The sequence below is a fragment of the Octopus sinensis genome, linkage group LG18, assembly GCF_006345805.1.
Source record: "Octopus sinensis linkage group LG18, ASM634580v1, whole genome shotgun sequence".
Classification (NCBI taxonomy): Eukaryota; Metazoa; Mollusca; class Cephalopoda; order Octopoda; family Octopodidae; genus Octopus; species Octopus sinensis.
The window spans coordinates 4,094,681-4,112,180 of record NC_043014.1 but is presented as its reverse complement, the minus strand read 5'-3'; the positions used below and the strand labels follow the sequence as shown (position 1 = coordinate 4,112,180).

Here is a 17,500-nt window from a genome sequence, read left to right as displayed (position 1 = left end):
GTAGGAATGGAACGGAAAGCTTTCCTGATAAATAACGGCAAATAGAATGGATTGTGTGGAAGTATCTGGTTGTTGTTGAAAGAATCAGTTAAGTTCTGTGCTAAGTAATGTAGCGGTTCATGGCTCCTTGTCAGAATCCGAGCTGTAATTTGAAAACCAAGATGTCTGAGATAGTAGCGTCGAGTATTAGATTTTCTAAGGCTGGGCATGAAAAGCTGATATAATTCTATGGTGGTACTTTATTTGGGGTTTGTTGAATCATGAGACAGAAGACAAAATACTGTTAAACAAAATAACATTTTATTTCAACGATAAACTGAAATCTTACAAAATGTTTTCTAGAATCATTTCGACAGATTTAGATTTTTCTTGTTTTTGAGGATATTTCTGGCTTTCTTTTGTATTGTTTGAATATCTTCTGTAAACTAGTACAACAGTTTATTGTAACGATAGACATACTTTAAAGAAAATATTAGGTAAAACAATTGAAATTTTATGTTATTTATTGTAATTCACAGACATATTTTCATATGGAACCGAATTTAATTTCTATTCAATATTTACTGCACACAACGCAGGTTAATTCTTGACCATGGACATACGGTGGACATGGCAATGAACCACAAGCAGCCTCAACGAAATATAAAGTAGCTCCATTTTCGTTTCTGTAACCTGCTGGATCAGCTTCTGGTGCATAATCCACACACACATATTCTTGTCTGCCTTTATGATTATAATGCGCGGTCATCAAATATCCCGAATACTCAGTTGTCCAACCAGCGTAACACTTTGTCCTGGCTGGTAACGTCATAACAACAGCAGGTTGTCGTGTCAAACAGACAGCGCACGGAACGTTGTGATCATGAAGTGATTTAGCGTTAGCAAAAGAAAAGATGGTATTGGTGTCGTATGACTGTAGTTGATATTCACTGCCAAAAATGTAACCACCTTTTTCAACTTCTGTAGTATAATTGGCCCAAATGGGATCGTTGGGTAGACATAAGAGATTACTTCCGCCACCAGTATGGGAATAATGTTGTCCACCAGCCACACCTAGAATTGGTAAGAATAAATCAAGTAAAAAAGATATCAAGCAAAATTATATATGAAATAACGGAAACATTCATTACAATTTTTCACTTAAAAGAAGTCATGTTTAGTCGCGTGTGAACGAATTGTGGTGTATATATGTTGGTGTTTATGTTAGCGTAAGCTGTGTGTTGCTGAATCGTGGCTGTACATTTAACTTCTCATCATATATGTATATATATATATATATATACCCTTTTTTTCTTTTACTTGTTTCAGTCATTTGACAGCGGCCATTCTGGAGCACCGCCTTTAGTCGAGCATATCGACACCGGGACTTATTCTTTGTGAGCCCAGTACTTATGCTATCGATCTCTTTTTGCCGAACGGCTAAGTGACGAGGACGTAAACACACCAGAATCGGTTGTCAAGCGATGGTGGGGGGACAAACACAGACACACAAACATATACACGCACATACATATATGTATATATACTTATATTCCACAGGCTTCTTTCACTTTCCGTCTATCAAATCCACTCACAAGGCATTGGGCGGCCCGAGGCTATAGCAGAAGACACTTGCCCAAGATGCCACGCAGTGGGACTGAACCCAGAACCATGTGGTTGGTAAGCAAGCTACTTACCACACAGCCACTCCTGCGCCTATATATATGTATATATATGTTGTATGTATACGGGTAAGTATTTGTGGTTACGACTCGGATTATTATTTATGTTTGCATGGGGTAGGTGTTTTTCGGTGGATGTCAATAGATGGAGAAAAAGAAACCCATGCACTCGTGTTTATCCGAAATGGAAAAGATGTTCACGTGTGAACGGAGATGTTTTGGGTGGTGGAAAGTGTAGGAGGTTTGAGTTGGACAATACGGGAGACGACGAGATGCAGAGAAGTGGTGGGTAACCGTCGATGAAATGTTGTTTAGTCGATCATACGAGAGTCGGTGGCTAAACCTCTCGTTTAGACTCGAACGAATCAGGCTTACATAGACGTTATGATCACACACACTTTTTTTCATGCAATACACAGAAACGAGGTGGGAGGAAAAATTGTGAGGTTCAGTGATGGCTTAGTGCTTAAGATGAATGGACGGCGAAGTGGGAGACCGAAAAAGGATACGTGTAGGGTTTATAAAGAGCAGATACAGAGCATTTTTAAGGAACGTAAGGTTGATTGGGGACGCAGTTTGTAGCAGCAGTTTTGAATTGGAAGTTTCGGAATTACCTTACAAAGATATACTGGATAATTAATGAGGTGATGTGGTGCATGAAAAGAGCAAGGTTTTAGCGATAGGACGATTTCGGTGAGGCGGAGAAGAATAGAAGTGCATTCTGTACTCTGTTGTGTTCTCTCACTAATATTTAGTCTCTCTATATTTTACCTAATGAATAAAGTCCTTAGCTTTTTCCATCATTTACAGTATGTGGCTTGTCCAGTCCTCATTCTACATTGTGCTTTCATTCCATTAACCATTTACAGTCACTGTCATCAATTCTAATAGACTCTATTCAATTTAGCCCACACCTACGATCATTGGGCACTCTAGTTAAAGATAGTCAAGTGGCCACTTTTCAGCTCATGTCACTCACGTACAATACCACCATCCGTAGCCAGTATATTTGATCACCAGTCAGCAGCCTCGGTATTTGATATCTACACTCCATACAAGTCAGCCAGGAGTCCTTGATCGCTATACTGGATTCCCGTCTAGTCCTATCTATAACTTAACGTAGAGATATCTATATTCTGTAGTTAGACAACCGCCTTTTCACTTGGTCCGTAGTAGACAACATTTAAAATTCTGATTTGACCAAATACCTACAAAGGAGTAAGCAGTCTTGTGCAGACTCTATATATCGTTTCAAACGTGATATGTCATCAAATGATTTGCTTGAGTGTGTGGGCGTGTGCGTGAGAGTGACGGGGAGGGAGAGAGACGAGAGAAAGAGAAGGAATAAAAAGAGAAGAAGAGAAAGATAAAGAGAGAAAGAGAGAACAGAAGTATAGTTTATACTAACCGTCATATACAAGGCTTGAATTAGTAGGACAAGTAGTTCTGCCCCACCGAGTATACAATGATCCGAGACCGGGTTCTGTGAAATTAAAATGAAACAATTTAGTTTAAAAGAAAGAATTCTTGAATCCTATACAAAGGAAGTTGTTGGCTTGGAAGGAATTGATAGAGAGGAGAGAAATTTAGAATTTAAGAGAAAATGAATGAGTGAATGAATGAAAATCAGAATGAAAGAAGTAAATGATTCGCTAAGAATAAATTTTAAACGAAGAAAATTAGTCATTTGTCTATTGAGCCTGTTGTTGACGTTGATGTCAACGAATTGAGAGATTAATCTCAGAATATCAGAAAGTGTATTTGTCTCCCTTATGAAAGGATGTTTGTTTTGTTGTTGAACTTGGATGTGAGTATATATATATATTTGTGACCGTAATAATGATAAAGTCATTTTTAGACATGTAGCCATATTATCAATTCTTGGTACTGGATTGGTCAATTACAAATATCAGCTTAATGTTTGGCGCGAATCAGTCCATCATAGCTACAATATGCAAAGGGCTCGAAGGAATAGCCATAACGCGTCATTCATCGAGAGGGATAACAACATTTGCGTCCGGATCTTGGATGAAGGAGTCCATTTGGGAAATATTTTTCTGTCTCCACCCAACTCAAATTGGGATGCATGGGAAGGGAGTACAAAATATGTGTGTTCCATGACCCCGAAGCCGGTCTAGAAGGGATCATCCGTTCATAATTGAGAATTAGACTGTCAAAACCGGACGAGACAAAACGTTGCCTGTTATATATAATCAGTCTCCTCAAGAAAGCTTCATTGCTTCGGAGGCGCACACTTGGAAGTAGGTTGGAAACTCCACCGTGCAGGTGTGGTGCCAACTATGTCTGCATAGGCGGAAGTGGGATGCTCACAATCCCTGGCTTTCGGATTGGATTATGAAGTGAATCCCACTAGGTATTAAGGGATATCTCCTGAAGCTCAAGCAGAATGGAGTGATGTAGCTGCTGGAAGTAAATGCACCCAATAGCGAGGTCAAATACAAATGCTTCCTTAACAAAGTCACTGCAGCTTTGGATATATTTGGGGTAAAGTCATTTGTCTTACAAGGAGACTTCCGTGCACACTTTGGCGCTGATAACCGCAAGAAGTATTGATTGGGTGGAATGGCGTCACACACCTTAATGTGGTGGCCATACTAGTCTTCTGGACTCTCTATGATATAGATATCGTTTTAAGACGGTTGTTTATAAGGGTACTTGGAATAGAAATGCTTAGTGACAGAAATTCTTGATAGATGTTGTTGTCGTCTCAGTCCTCTTTGAGTCTGTGCTGGACGTTCGGGCTATAAGTAGTGGGGAGAGTTGTCAACTGACCACTACCAAGATGTCTGAAACCGGAAGATGCCTACAGTTGGGAGAACCTAGTAAATTGGTAAGTCCAGAGCGACCTACGGAATAAAGTTGAAAGCAGTTGTGGATGATGGAATAAGAAACAAAATTGTGGATAATATTGCATCCAAATTGAGAGAGACCCACATGAATAAACTTGGGCATCGAAATCGATTAGTGATTGTATAATTTTTGTCGAACTAAAGTCACTGAAAAGTGATAAAGCTGCTGGAGAGAAATACGTTCGTCTTGATAATTTTAAACCCTTAAATACTCAGGGTATTCCTTGAGTGACCCGTGTATGCTAGGTGGAATGGGGCATCAGGGAAAACACGAGTGCAATGACAATCCGGGGTAATAACCACAGATTTTTTTAAGACAAAGCCTACACTACATGTCTAGAAATATTACGTAGAGAAATGGTCGCGCCCAAGATTACTGTCCTGGACGCAGTACACCCGACCAGATATTCGTTCAAAGGCAGATCTTCGAGAAAATGTTGAAATATATCCAAGGGGAATACGCTGTAGACCACGTGCTGTGGGGCATGTTGCAGATGGTTTACCAGGAAGGTGAAATTATTGGGCAAGTACTTTTTATCGTAAAATACTCGTAAAATGTTTGTATTTGTGCAAAAGCCGAATGTTTTCAACATGGAGTTTGGACTTCGATAGAAGAGTGCATTGTTAGTGCTTTTCACATTTCTTATGATCTGGTTGATCAAGGCTCAGCCATTTTAGAAGTATCTCATTTCGTCTGTATGGGGTCGGTCGACTGCTATTTGCAGACGACGTGCTGCTATCTGACTCATGTCAAGTTCACTTTCGACACGCATTGAATGGGTTGGCTGCCGAGTGCTCCAAGGCAGGGATGACTAACACACACTCTGCAGGAAAGTGGAATATCGTTACTTCAGGAATCTATTCACGAGTGATTGGAAGCACAAGACTGAACAGATTGCTAAATTCTAGATATAAACGCATTGATGCGCTAGGTCGGGCATTCGATTCTCAGACGAACAATGGTTGGTACACTTATCGACGTAGCGCTGCACACACACACACACACACACACACTCATATACACACAATTAATGTCATAGTATAACAGAGTAAAATTTTATTAAGGAAATTATTGTAAAAAAAATGTATTTTAAAAGAAATTTAGACTAGTGTCTTAGTATATATTACTGAAGAAATATGGATAGTGATGTAGAGTCAATTCAACTTTGGTGAAATTATAAATCGTTAAGGAGACACGGGTGAATGACTTTAGCTAAACACTGTAGAACTGGAAGCTGGATACTTTATAATATTTAATCTCATTCCTGAACATTTCTTCAAAGTTATTGTCTTATACAATATAAAATTAGTTCTTACTTGGGGTGTCATCAGGTTTATCGTCGCAAGATTTCTGTGGAAAAAGAGAAAGTATTTATTATCGTTTAGAACTGAAAAAAGAATGCAATATATGACAACATTTTCGGACAGCATTTTATGAAGATGTGGGTGACGTCGACATTGTCCATTCTACCAAATCTATTATATCGTGTTACATCTTGGAGGTTTGCTGGAACTGCATGCCTTTCTGTGAATCTGGTATTTCATTATTTCATGCTTGTATATGGCAAAGCATACACATTACATAAACAGCTAATATCCCTGTTCATTGTCAAGAGTAGACTAATTTTGCTATCTAAAATCGCTGGTAGTTTGAAGATTACTAGAAACGTATACTTGCGCATTCTGCTGACGTACAAGAAAGTCCGACGCCAACCTTTCATGTACGGCGTCCTAATACGCTGTAGGACTTTTCCACTGCGACATTAGGAGAATTTGTCAAGGCAATAGGATGCAATATTTAAAAGTAGTTTGAATTGATGCAAAAGCTCTATCGCCTTGATATTGTTTAGTATAGTTATCCATCATGATCACTGAAGAGTCGGGCATTTCTAGCACTGGTGAATAATATTCCGGATTGAAGCTCGAAGGTCAACATATCTTTTGGCGTTCAATGGAATATCACAAAAGTTTGTAAGAAAAATGTTTGGGAACATATTGTAGGTTATAAATTGACTGCATACGAAAGGGATGAGGATTAGATATTTTGTACACGGGTGCTATATAAACTGGTTATTCACTCCTTAAATATAGTGTGTATATGTAGATGTATATATGTAAATGTATAAAAATTTATATATATATATAATGTTTATACATATATATATACATATGTTTGTGTGTGCGTGTTTATATATATATAAGTTTGTATATATATATATATATAAATATATATATATATAAATATATATATGTATATATATATATATACATATATATGTATACAGATATACATAGATATATATGTATTTATATTGGGTTGCCTGGAAAGCTCGTGCCGATTTTTAAAGGAAAATAAAGGGCCAATAAATACTTGCCATTGCATTTTTAAACAACCAAATATGAACCATTTTGTAAAACTATGCTTCTCCATCTTTCCTTTAACTTGAAAATACCCTCTTTCCAGAATTGAAGTGGTTTCATGGCAAAGAATTTATCGAGGTATCTTTTTACGTCATTCAAGGAATTGAAATTTTTACCATTAAGACTATTCTGCAGAGGCCTGAATAAGTGGAAATCCGAAGGTGCAATATCTGGTGAATATGGAGGGATGGAGTAACACATGCCAGCCTAGCTGCAGCAATTTTTGTCTGGTTCCCAAAGCATCAAGTGCCGAAAATGAACTTTCTTATCTTGCCTTTTCAAGTGTTACAAAATTAACACAGGTTATAGGAACATAAACCTTCTTACACGAAAAGATAGCTTAAACTGCGTTCTTAATGGAGGTGGAGTTAAATTCTATTTTATGAACTCAATCATGTTCTAAAATAAGTCGAAATTTAAGCAACCATATATCAGCAATAAATTTCTGGACAACCGAATAGATTGACAGGTATTTCTATATCTATCTATCTATCTATCTATCTATCTATCTATCTATATATCTATCTATCTAACTATCTATCTATCTATCTATCTATCTATCTATCTATCTATCTATCTATCTATCTATCTATCTATCTATCTATCTATCGGTGAACAGGTGTGGTCGCCGTTTGTGAGGCACGCTTTCCCGCAACTCGTCTCCATGACCGAACTGCAGTCGTGGATCAAAAAGAGGCCGAGGAAGGGCGAATGGCACAGCGAGTGTCGCGTTGCTCTCAAGCAACTCTGCCGTCCCGGGTCGACCTTGAGTGACTTCAACACAACCAAAGCATTCTATAGGGGATTAGTGGAGGGGAGGTACGACGACGATCTCGAGGCAAACCTGGACGTCGACGAGGAATACCTGACCCGCCTGTTTGAAACGACTTTCGGCCCGGGACCTACGGACAACTTCCAGAGATCCCTGGCCTGGCGGTGCTACCGAGAAGCGCTACACGTTCGGGATAAGCTCTATAGGCATGGCTCGAGAAACACGGGGCCGACCTGCCCAAGATGCGGGCAGAGCGACGAAACCGCTCTGCACGCAATCGTGCAGTGTCCAACAATTTCCGACCTGTGGGCTTATGTCGAACGACTGCTGTCACGTGTGGGACGTGTCGGTTTATCAGCCGAGTCTATCGTTAATATCGACACGCCTCCTTCCTTCAAACGGGAAGGAAGAGCTATTTTCATCATCCTTGTGGCTATGGCGAAAGAATGTATCTGGTGGACGCGTCTGAAAGGATTAGAGACAAACACTTTCCTCTCTGGTCAATCTCTCATCAACTTCTTCAAGTATCACTTGAAGAGGAAAGTGAGAGTAGGGAAGCAAGTTTTGTCTAGTGAATGTTTTAAAAAAAGATGGGTGAATGTAGCAAGGATGGCACGTATGAATGACGAAGCCACCTTGACTATGATTCTATGAACCGTAAAAATTAATACAGAGAGTTGCTTATTTGCAAAAAAAAAAAATAAAAGAAAGAAATATAACATGTGACTTCATTGACCGAGGTTACCGTGGTCTTTTCCGTAGGCTTTTCTTTCCACGGGTAAACCTCACCTGTCCTCCCCTTTACACTTCATATTGACATTTCTGTGATTACGATCCCTATTGATCAACTTTTTTTCCTCTCCCCTTTTCTTTTTTTAATCCCTCTCCCCCCTGTTTAAAAATCCTCCCCTTTTTTTGTCCTCTTTCTTTCTTTTTACGATCCCTTTTGATCGAAAACCAACCCCCATTTTTTTTAGCCCCAAAAGAAATGCTCTACCTTGTAATTTGTTCTGTCTGTGTGCAGCCCTGTGTGGCTAATAAAGAAACATATCTATCTATCTATATATCTATCTATCTATCTATCTATCTGTCTTCTGTCTGTCTGTCTGTCTGTATGTCTGTCTATCTATCTATCTATCTATCTATCTATCTATCTATCTATCTTTCTATCTATGTCTGTCTGTCTGTCTGTCTGTCTGTCTCTATCTATCTATCTATCTATCTACCTATCTACATATCTATCTATCTATGTATCTATCTCTATATCTATCTATCTATCTATCTATCCATCTATCTAATCTATCCATCTATCTATCTATCTATCTATCTATCTATCTATCTATCTATCTATCTATCTATCTATCTATCTATGGCAATTAGAAGCGGCATCGCATCCGACGTTTTGGCGGCGAGGTTGGCCCTCGACCAACACTTCAACGCCAAGCACGAAGATGTGCTGTCAGAGCTAGGATGCGTGCTCTAAGGAACGAAGGTGTTGGAGCCGCGAGAGAGGCCCGGGTGGCAGAGGCGCAACAGGGCAGCAAAGCCACCATTCGGTCCCTGGTAGATGAACAGGGGCACGAATTGCTTGAGCCAAGTAAAATGTGTGAGGCCTTTCAGCAGCATTTTGCCCGACTGTTCGGGACGAGTGGAGGGCAAGAACGTAGGGTGGACTTCAGTGCCCACCTACATAGCCTACCACGACTCTCGACAAGAAAGGCAGGGTGCTGCGAAGGTACGGCGGCGGAAGTGCAGGAGGCGATGGCAGAATGCTCGAGGGACAAATCACCGGGTTTGGATGGTCTACCCTACAAGCTTTACAATTGTATGCCAGACTTGTTTGGAGATCTCTTGGCGGCGGTGTACTGCAACTGGCAGCAAAACGGGAGCATTCCTGGTTTTGTGAGCCGAGGAGCTGTAACACTGCTGAAGAAAGATCTAAACAAGGGAAATGTAATAGATAACTTTAGGCCCATCACTCTACTTAATGCAGACTTGAAAATTTTGGCCAAGGTGCTAGCCAAGAGGTTGGCGCTTGTCATCGAGAAACTGGTCGACAGGGCGCAAACATGCGCCGTGCCGGGCCGGACCATCCATGACAACCTCCACCTGATGCGCTACATCATAGACAGGGTAGTTAACGAACCTGGCATGGGTGGGGCGCTGATCAATCTTGATCAATCGAAAGCTTTCGATAGGGTAGACCATCGATACTTGGAGGCGGTCCTCAGAGCGGCAGGCTTCGGTCCCGTCTTCCGCGGCTGGATAGCCGCTTTGTACAGAGGTATCCGTTCGGTATTTCGCGTGAATGGACATCTATCGAGACCCTTCGACATCGCACGTTCGGTCCGTCAGGGATGCCCCCTCTCGTCGCTTCTATACGTATTGACTCTCGATTGCGGAAGCTGGCAACTTTGAGGGGCATCCCGCGAGAACTGGGATGCGGGACGAGCGTGTCTGCATACGCGGACGACGTCACCGTCATAGTGTCTAGCCACGAGCACATCGAGCTGGTCGGCGAGACACTGAAAAACTACGAAGCGGTGACAGGAGCGAAAATCAACCGGGAAAAGTCAGTGGGCTTGCGACTAGGCACCTGGAGAAGCAAGCCCATGCCGTCCACCAGCGCCTCCGTCGTGGGACGCTGGACCGACGGCCCGGTTGAGTTGCTCGGGGTCTAGTTTGGTCCGGACCTCCAAGTGGAGAAGAACTGGAACGAGATAACGAGTAGGGTGGTCACTCTCGCCCGGCAATGGGCCGAGAAGAAACTGTCCCTAAAAGGTCGGGCGGAGGTGGCGAACACGTACATCGCGTCCGTCATCTACTACCGCCTATCCGTCGTACCTTGTCCCGACCCTACCATCACCAAACTACAACGCATTCTCTTTCGCTTCTTGTGGAAAGGATGCGTCCCGATGGTCAGGCGATCCATTTGCTGTCAACACCCGCTAAAAGGAGGGCTGGGTATGCCGTGGTTGATGATGCGCAGACACGCGCCGAGACTGCGACATCTCTGGCTCTATGTAGACGACGGTGAACAGGTGTGGTCGCCGTTTGTGAGGCACGCTTTCCCGCAGCTCGTCTCCATGACCGAACTGCAGTCGTGGATCAAAAAGAGGCCGAGGAAGGGCGAATGGCACCGCGAGTGTCGCGTTGCTCTCAAGCAACTCTGCCGTCCCGGGTCGACCTTGAGTGACTTCAACACAACCAAAGCATTCTATAGGGGATTAGTGGAGGGGAGGTACGACGACGAGCTCGGGGCAAACCTGGACGTCGACGAGGAGTCTCTGACCCGCCTGTTCAGGACGACTTTCGGGCCAGGGCCCATGGACAACTTCCAGAGATCCCTGGCCTGGCAGTGCGACCGAGAAGCGCTACCCGTTCGGGATAAGCTCTACAGACACGGCTCGAGAAACACGGGGCCGACCTGCCCGAGATGCGGTCAGAGCGACGAAACCGTTCTGCACGCACCCGTGCAGTGTCCAACAATTTCCGACCTGTGGGCTTATGTCGAACAGCTGCTGTCACGTGTGGGACGTGTCGGTTTATCAGCTGAGTCTATCGTCCATATTGTCACGCCTCCTTCCTTCAAACGGGAAGGAAGAGCTATTTTCATCATCCTTGTGGCTATGGCGAAAGAATGTATCTGGTGGACGCGTCTGAAAGGATTGGAGACAAACACTCTCCTCTCTGGTCAATCTCCCATCAACTTCTTCAAGTACCACTTGAAAAGGAAAGTGAGAGTAGAGAGGCAAGTTTTGTCTAGCGAATGTTTTAAAAAAAGATGGGTGAATGTAGCAAGGATGGCACGTATGAATGACGAAGCCACCTTGAGCATAATCCTATGAACCCAGAAATTGAAAACAGAGGGTTACCCACTTGCAAACAAATGTGGTAACATATAACAATATTGACCAAGGTTACCGTGGTCTTTTTCGTAGGCTTTTCTTCCCACGGATAAACCTTACTTGCTTTCCTCTTTACACCATGTATCATAACACTGTGATACACGATCCCTATTGATCGTTCTTTTTTTTCCTCTTTTACGATCCCTCTTGATCGAAAACCTACGCCACCCCCATTTTTTTTTCTTTTGTTTTTTGTTCTCTTCATCCCCCAAAAGAAAAGCTCTACCTTGTAACTTGGCCCATCTGTGTGCATCCCTGTGTGGCCAATAAAGAAACTTATCTATCTATCTATCTGTCTGCTGTCTGTCTATCTATCTATATATATCTATCCTTCTATGTAATCTATCTATCTATCTATCTATCTATCTATCTATCTATCTATCTATCTATCTATCTACCTATCTATCTATCTGTCTGTCTATCTACCTACCTATCTATCTATCTGTCTGTCTATCTACCTACCTATCTATCTATCTGTCTCTCTGTCTGTCTATCCGCAAATCTATCAATCCATACACACACACATATTTACACACACGCACACATACATAATACATACACACATATTTACACACACGCACACATACATAATACATACACACATATTTACACACACGCACACATACATAATACACACACACATATTTACACACACGCACACACACATATTTACACACACATACATACCTAAATAAATACATGCATACAGACATACATATGTTAACACAAAATCCATGACTTACCGTTTTTGATGGGAGCACAATATTGACGGTCTCAGGACAACAAAGCAGATCAAGAAGGGAACCTTTAATAATTGAGAATTAAAACGTCGAAATTGTTAGATATAATCTGCCTGTAAGATATAATCGGTGTCTCCTCTACAAAATTTCCTTTCTCCGATAGCGTACACCTGGATATAGGCTTTGAACTCCACTACGCAACTGTGGTGCCAACAATGTCTGCACAGGTGGGATAAGAATACCCTAAATCCCCAGCTTTCGGATTGTATTATGGAGTGAAACCTACTAGGTGTGTGGGTTCACCTCTTGAAGCTAAGGCTGAATACGAAGGACCACTGTGGCTGCTGTAAGTATATGCAGCAAACACCGAGGTCAAATACAAATCCTTCCTAAGCAAATTCACCTCAGCTTTAGATATATTTGGGGTATGTCGTCAGTGAACTTAATGGAGAGATCATAGCAGCCTTCTGTGCAGGATACACACTCTCCACTCTATGGTATGGATATTATTTTAAGACAGGGATATTTATAAGGGTACCTGGAATAGAAATACTTGGTGACAGAGGTTTCTGATAGAGTTCGGTCATCTTCCACTCTTTGCTGAACGTTTGTGTAAGAGGACGGGTGGAGTTATCAACTCGTCACTACCTAAATGTTCTAGTGCCGAACACTAGAAATTGGTAAGTCCAGCTCGACTTACAGAATACAGTTGGCAGCCGCAGTGGATGCTGGGATCAGAAACAAAATTGTGGAGACTTTTGCATCCAAATTGAGAGTGACCCGCCTGAATGAAGTTGGACATCGAAATCGATTCGTGATTGTATTATTTTATTCGGCAGGTTCTTCTTCGGTTGAACGCTTATTTGAGCTAAACTCACTTAAAAGTGATAAAGCTGCTGGTGAAAAGCACGTTCGGCTTGATATTTTAGAAACCTTAAATACAGATGGTATTCTCTGAGTGACCCATGTATGCTAGGTGGATGGGAACCCTGGGAAAAACACCAAGGCAATGGTAATATGGGGTGACAATCACAATTTTTTTCAAACAGAGACCAAAGATTGTGTTCTAATTATCGAAAAGTCTATTCTAGATGTCAGGAAACGATAAGTGGGGAAATTGTCGCGCCCAAGATTACTGTCCTGGTTGCAGTACACCCGACCAGAGAGTCGTTCAAAGATAGATCTTCCAGAAAACGTTGAAGCATTTCCAAGAGGAATACACTGTAAACCACGAAAAGGCATACGATCACGTGCCCTGGGGCATGTTGTGGGTGATTTACCATGAAGGTGAGTTTAATGTGCAAATACTGTTTGCCATAAAGAACTTATATGGATGTTCAAATGTTTGTATTTATGTAAAAGTCGAAAGTTTTCAACGTGAAGGTTTCACTTAGTTGAAGTGTGCATTGTTAGTGCCCCTTCTCACATTCTTTTTGTGATCTGGTTGAATATGCGCAGCCATTGTGGTAGAGGTATCCCAATTCATCTCTGCGTGATCGGTCGACTGTTATTTGTAGACGACATGCTGCTACCCGATTCGTCTGATGGTCACCAACAACGTGCACTGAATTGGTTGGCTGACGAGTACCCCAAGGCATGACTGACAAATATGCACTCTGTAGGAAAATGGAAGATCATTATTTCGGGTCTCTATTCACGAACGATTGGAGCACAAGTGTGAACAGAATGCTGAATTGTAGATATAAACGCAGTGAAGCGCCAGCTCGGGCATTTGATTATCAGATGGAGAGGGCATTCCATGCTTTTCGTATGCAAGCCGGCGGGGCTCGCTCTGAGCACTCTAATTTGTTCACTGTGAACATACCGGCCGCCTCGGACACTCGGTGAAGTGCACACTCGGATGAACCGTGCGGGCCGAAACAATTCTCGACGTAGCACTGCATATTTACTCATATACACACAATAAATGGCTAGTATATTAGAGTAACATTTTATTTAGGAAATTATTGTAAATAGAACATATTTTGAAATAAATTCAGGCAAGTGTCTTAGTATATATTATTGTGGAAATATGGATAGTAATGTGGAACTAATTCAAAGTTGGTGAAGTTTTAAATCATTAGTTAAGGAAACACGGGTAAAATTCTTTATCTATAAAATTAGTTCTTACTTGGCGTATCATCAGGTTTATCGTCGAGAGATTTCTTGGAGATGAAACGGTTCTGTGAAAACATAGAAATAGCATCATATAAATAGAACTTCAGGATATTTATTATCGTTTAGAACTTAAAACAATGCAATAGATGACAACATATTCGGTCAGGTATCATTGCAAGCAATACCATTTCAACCCCTTAGGAATCTTCTAGAAGGCGCTTCCATCCCGTCAAACGATTTTCTGAACAATATCAGACAATACAACACTGAATTTCAAATGACATCGTTTGGTGAATCTAAGAAGATAGATAAACATGAATTTACGCCGACGTCAAAGTTCAATGGCAACTCTATCGCCTCAATGGTTCCCTGGTACCCGCGAATGAACAACCACAGTTACTCCAAATTTGCACTATGAGTGATATAGGACATCAAACCCGACGTGAGGTGTCAAAATTTACGATGATGGGCCGTGTTAGATACAGCGCATACTGCTGCAAAGGTGAGTATATCCACTGACAGCTTTACGGTGCGTTCAAAAATCACACAAACCCCACCTCTAATTTTGCATGACAGGTTAGGGCCTGAAACACTCCAAACGGACGCATAGCATGTTGCTTAGTCGAATTAGCCCAGCATTTACTCTACAAATGTTTTGTTGTCAATGTTACACTTTCCAATATCACCTGTTTCAAAATGACTGGAATATATTATATACCAACTTTGCCATTTTAATCCCCAGCAATACCGGGTACGTCTGCTAGTACACACACACACACACACACACACACATATTTATACACACATATTTCTCCACACACACACATACACACACACACACACATATATATATATATATATATATATATAAACATTATATAATTAGGGCTTAGTAAAATAAATTACTTTGCCACATACTGAACTTAGTAGAAATAGCAGCCAAAAAAAAAAATTTTCTTAGCATTTCTACTACTTAAAGAAAGTTTCTCTCAGATAATGTTTACTCCAGACAGCTCACGAAGGTTTGGGGGTAAATACAGAAAAATATCACAAGTACATAGATCGTTTGAGTACGTCAACGTTTCAAGATTAGCCAAATAAAATCAGCATTTCTTTCGTCAGCTCAAAATTTCTTAATTTGGATTTGGAAACACTAAAAGAAGGAACTTTACCTATCAGCGAACTTGTCGCTTCAGATGAACCACTCCAACTAAACAGTTGAAACTAATCTTGAAACGTTGACGTACTCAAACGATCTATGTACTTGTGATATTTTTCTGTATTTACCCCCAAACCTTCGTGAGCTGTCTGGAGTAAACATTATCTGAGAGAAACTTTCTTTAAGTAGTAGAAATGCTAAGAAAATTTTTTTTTTTTTTTTTTTGGCTGCTATTTCTACTAAGTTCAGTATGTGGCAAAGTAATTTATTTTACTAAGCCCTAATTATATAATGTAATATTTTGAATTCGCCTTAAATGGTCCTTTTACATACTGAACACTTGATGAAATTGATTAATTAATTAATTTTACCCTCAATTGTTGATATATATATATATATATATATATATATATATATTATATATATATATATACATGTATATATATAGTTAAATATAATGCAAACAAGAAAGCACAAAAAACATAAACGCGAGGACGTGGAACAAATATAGTATTATTGGACGCTCAGGAAAGAAGGAAAGAAGGAGGGTTTAACGTTTCGGGTGGAGCTCTTCGTCGGAAACATACGAGAAGGAAAGATCCAGAGGAGGGAAGACAGCGGAAAAAAAATCGCCAACGGTACACACGCCGTCACATTTTGAATGGCGTGAAGGGAATGGGTGATGAAAAGTTCTTTCAAAGACAGGAGAGTGGTAGAGGAGGAGGAATGTGTGTGTAAGTGTGGATAAGAGTGTGCGCGTAGGTCTGCGTGTGTGTGTATGTGTGTATGAGTGCAATGATGACACGTGTGTGTGTGTGTGTGTGTATGTGTGTGTGGTTGTGGCTGTTAATCTTTGCGTGTTGTAGGGTTAGTAGTGTTAAGGCCAAGGAAGAAGGATTTAGGCGTGGATTCCTTTGTCTCTACCGAAGGTCAAGTTGTAGGTACTGCTAGTTTGAAGTATGTGCGTGTGTGCGTGTATGTATATGTTTCGTGTGTGTGTTTTGTTTGTATTGTGTGTGTGTGTATGAATGTGTGTGTTCGTGTGAGTAGGCGTAGAGTTAGGTTGTGTGGCGAATAACTGTGCTTTACTTAGTGTATGTGTACGTGTGTGTGTATGTGGGTATGTGGGTATGTGTGCAATGATGACACGTGTGTGTGTGTATGTGTGTGTTTTGTTTGTAGTGTGTTTGAGTGTGTATGCGTAGAGTTTGTGTGGTGAGTAACTGTGCGTTTGTGTGTATACATGTATGTATAATTGTGTGCCGTGTGTATGGGACGTATGTGTGGGTACATTTGTGTGTGTGTGTATGTAAGCGCGTGTGTCTTATATGTGCGTGTAGTTTTGTGTGCGTATATGTGTGTGTAAGCGTATATAATTGTGTATATACGTGTATCCGTGGGGTTGTGAGTTTTCGGTGTGTGCATTCGTGTGCGTGTGTGCGAGCGTATGTGCGCGCATGTTTTTGCGTGTGTGTGTGTCTGTGTCTATATGTGTATACGTATGTGTATGTGTGTGTGCGCGTGTAGGCATATATTGCGTGTATGTATATGTATCGGTGTGTATGTGAATTTATGCATGCGTGTGTGTGTGGGGTGTTTTGGAGTTGTGTGGGAGTAATGTGCGTGCGTGTGCTTGTGTGCGTGTGTGCGTTTAAGTACGTGTATGTGCGTGTGTGTCTCTGCCCATGTGTGTATAAGTGTGTGCGTATCTGTATGAATATAGTTCGTTAAAGGTATATGTGGACATCTGTGCTGGTGTGTGTGTATGTACGTGTGTATGTGTGTGTGTGTGTGAATTGTGTGCGTATGATAGATATATCTCCGTGATCACGGAGAATCGTTAGCGCGCCG

General features: G+C 41.2%; 1 protein-coding gene across 1 annotated transcript in view; it reads right to left on the bottom strand.

Moving 5' to 3' along the window:
* Positions 1-506: 506 nt before the first annotated feature.
* LOC118767011 (short-chain collagen C4-like) overlaps positions 507-17,500 on the bottom strand; it is a 38,519-nt gene continuing 21,525 nt past the window's right edge. The window contains exons 3-6 of the mRNA XM_036510917.1: positions 12,376-12,437; positions 5,849-5,882; positions 3,070-3,144; positions 507-1,053 (exon numbers count right to left, since the gene is read on the bottom strand). Of these exons, the coding sequence (XP_036366810.1) occupies positions 554-1,053; positions 3,070-3,144; positions 5,849-5,882; positions 12,376-12,437 (671 nt within the window). The 3' untranslated portion in view covers positions 507-553. The remainder of the gene's footprint in view (positions 1,054-3,069; positions 3,145-5,848; positions 5,883-12,375; positions 12,438-17,500) is intronic.